Source organism: Pundamilia nyererei, unplaced genomic scaffold, assembly GCF_000239375.1.
Source record: "Pundamilia nyererei isolate P.nyererei 1_Seehausen unplaced genomic scaffold, PunNye1.0 scaffold00884, whole genome shotgun sequence".
NCBI classification, from domain to species: domain Eukaryota; kingdom Metazoa; phylum Chordata; class Actinopteri; order Cichliformes; family Cichlidae; genus Pundamilia; species Pundamilia nyererei.
The window spans coordinates 1,899-2,854 of NW_005188285.1; the positions used below are offsets into that span (position 1 = coordinate 1,899).

At 44.1% G+C, this 956-nt stretch overlaps 1 protein-coding gene across 1 annotated transcript in view; it reads right to left on the reverse strand.

Annotated features, from left to right (window-relative positions):
* Nucleotides 1-950, reverse strand: part of LOC102202866 (mucin-2-like) — a 2,239-nt gene extending 1,289 nt beyond the window's left edge. The window contains exon 1 of the mRNA XM_013908039.1: nucleotides 92-950. Within this exon, the coding sequence (XP_013763493.1) occupies nucleotides 92-923 (832 nt within the window). The 5' untranslated portion in view covers nucleotides 924-950. The remainder of the gene's footprint in view (nucleotides 1-91) is intronic.
* Between the last annotated feature and the right edge of the window lie 6 nt (nucleotides 951-956).

Below are 956 nucleotides of genomic sequence, written 5' to 3' on the forward strand. Positions count from 1 at the left end.
GTGAAGCTTCCAGATGTTTCAGTATGAGAAAGAGATGTAGTTGTGACAGGGTCCAATGTTGTAGTGAAGGGGCCAGGTGTGGTAGAAGTTGGTGTGTTACTATCATTGGATGATAAGCTAAAAGGAAATGTTGCATTATAAGTAGTAACAGAGGCACTGAAAGAAACATTCTGTGGATAAGATGCATTTCCATCTGCATTTACGCCTAACTGATATCCAGCTATTCCTACTGGTAATCCACTTCCAGTTCTGCCTACAACTCCGTCTACTGCTGGTGCACTTCCAGCACCACCTACTCCAACTCCAAATACACTTAGAGAACCTCCTACTCCTAATGCACTTGGACCTCCCCCTATTGCTGAAGCACTTGCAGCCATGATTGCAGCCAGCACACTTCCAGCTCCACCAAGTGCAACTGGAGTTCCACTCAGTATTTTTTTTAAAGTGTCTTTAAAGTCCTGAACTGAGTTTCCCTCTGGACTGACTTCATTTGGTATATTAGTTCGTTCCTTTTTGTGTTTGTCCTCATCTTGTTTCTTTTTTGTTGTGGTAGCCGTGGTTGTAGTAGAAATTGTTGTTGTAGCACTAATGGGATGTGTTGTTAAAACTCTTGAAGTCTGGGCTTTGGTAGTAGGACGAGTGGTGGTAAGGAAAGGGGTTGTTAGTCTTAAAGTAGTTAGTGTGTCTGCAGATGTAGGTATGGATGTGGTACTAGGGTGGACCGTGAAAGAGGGGGAAGTGGCAGATGTGGTAGTAGGTGGGAAAGATGTTGTAGTAACAGGAAGAAATGTTGTTGTGAAGGGTCCGGATGTTGTAGTAAGAGGAAGTGATGTAGTTCTGACAGGGTCCAATGTGGTAGTGAAATGGCCAGATGTGCTAGGTGGTCCAGATGTTGTAGTAAGAGGAAGCGATGTTGATGTCATAAGGTCCGATGTGGTAGTGAAGTGGCCAGATGT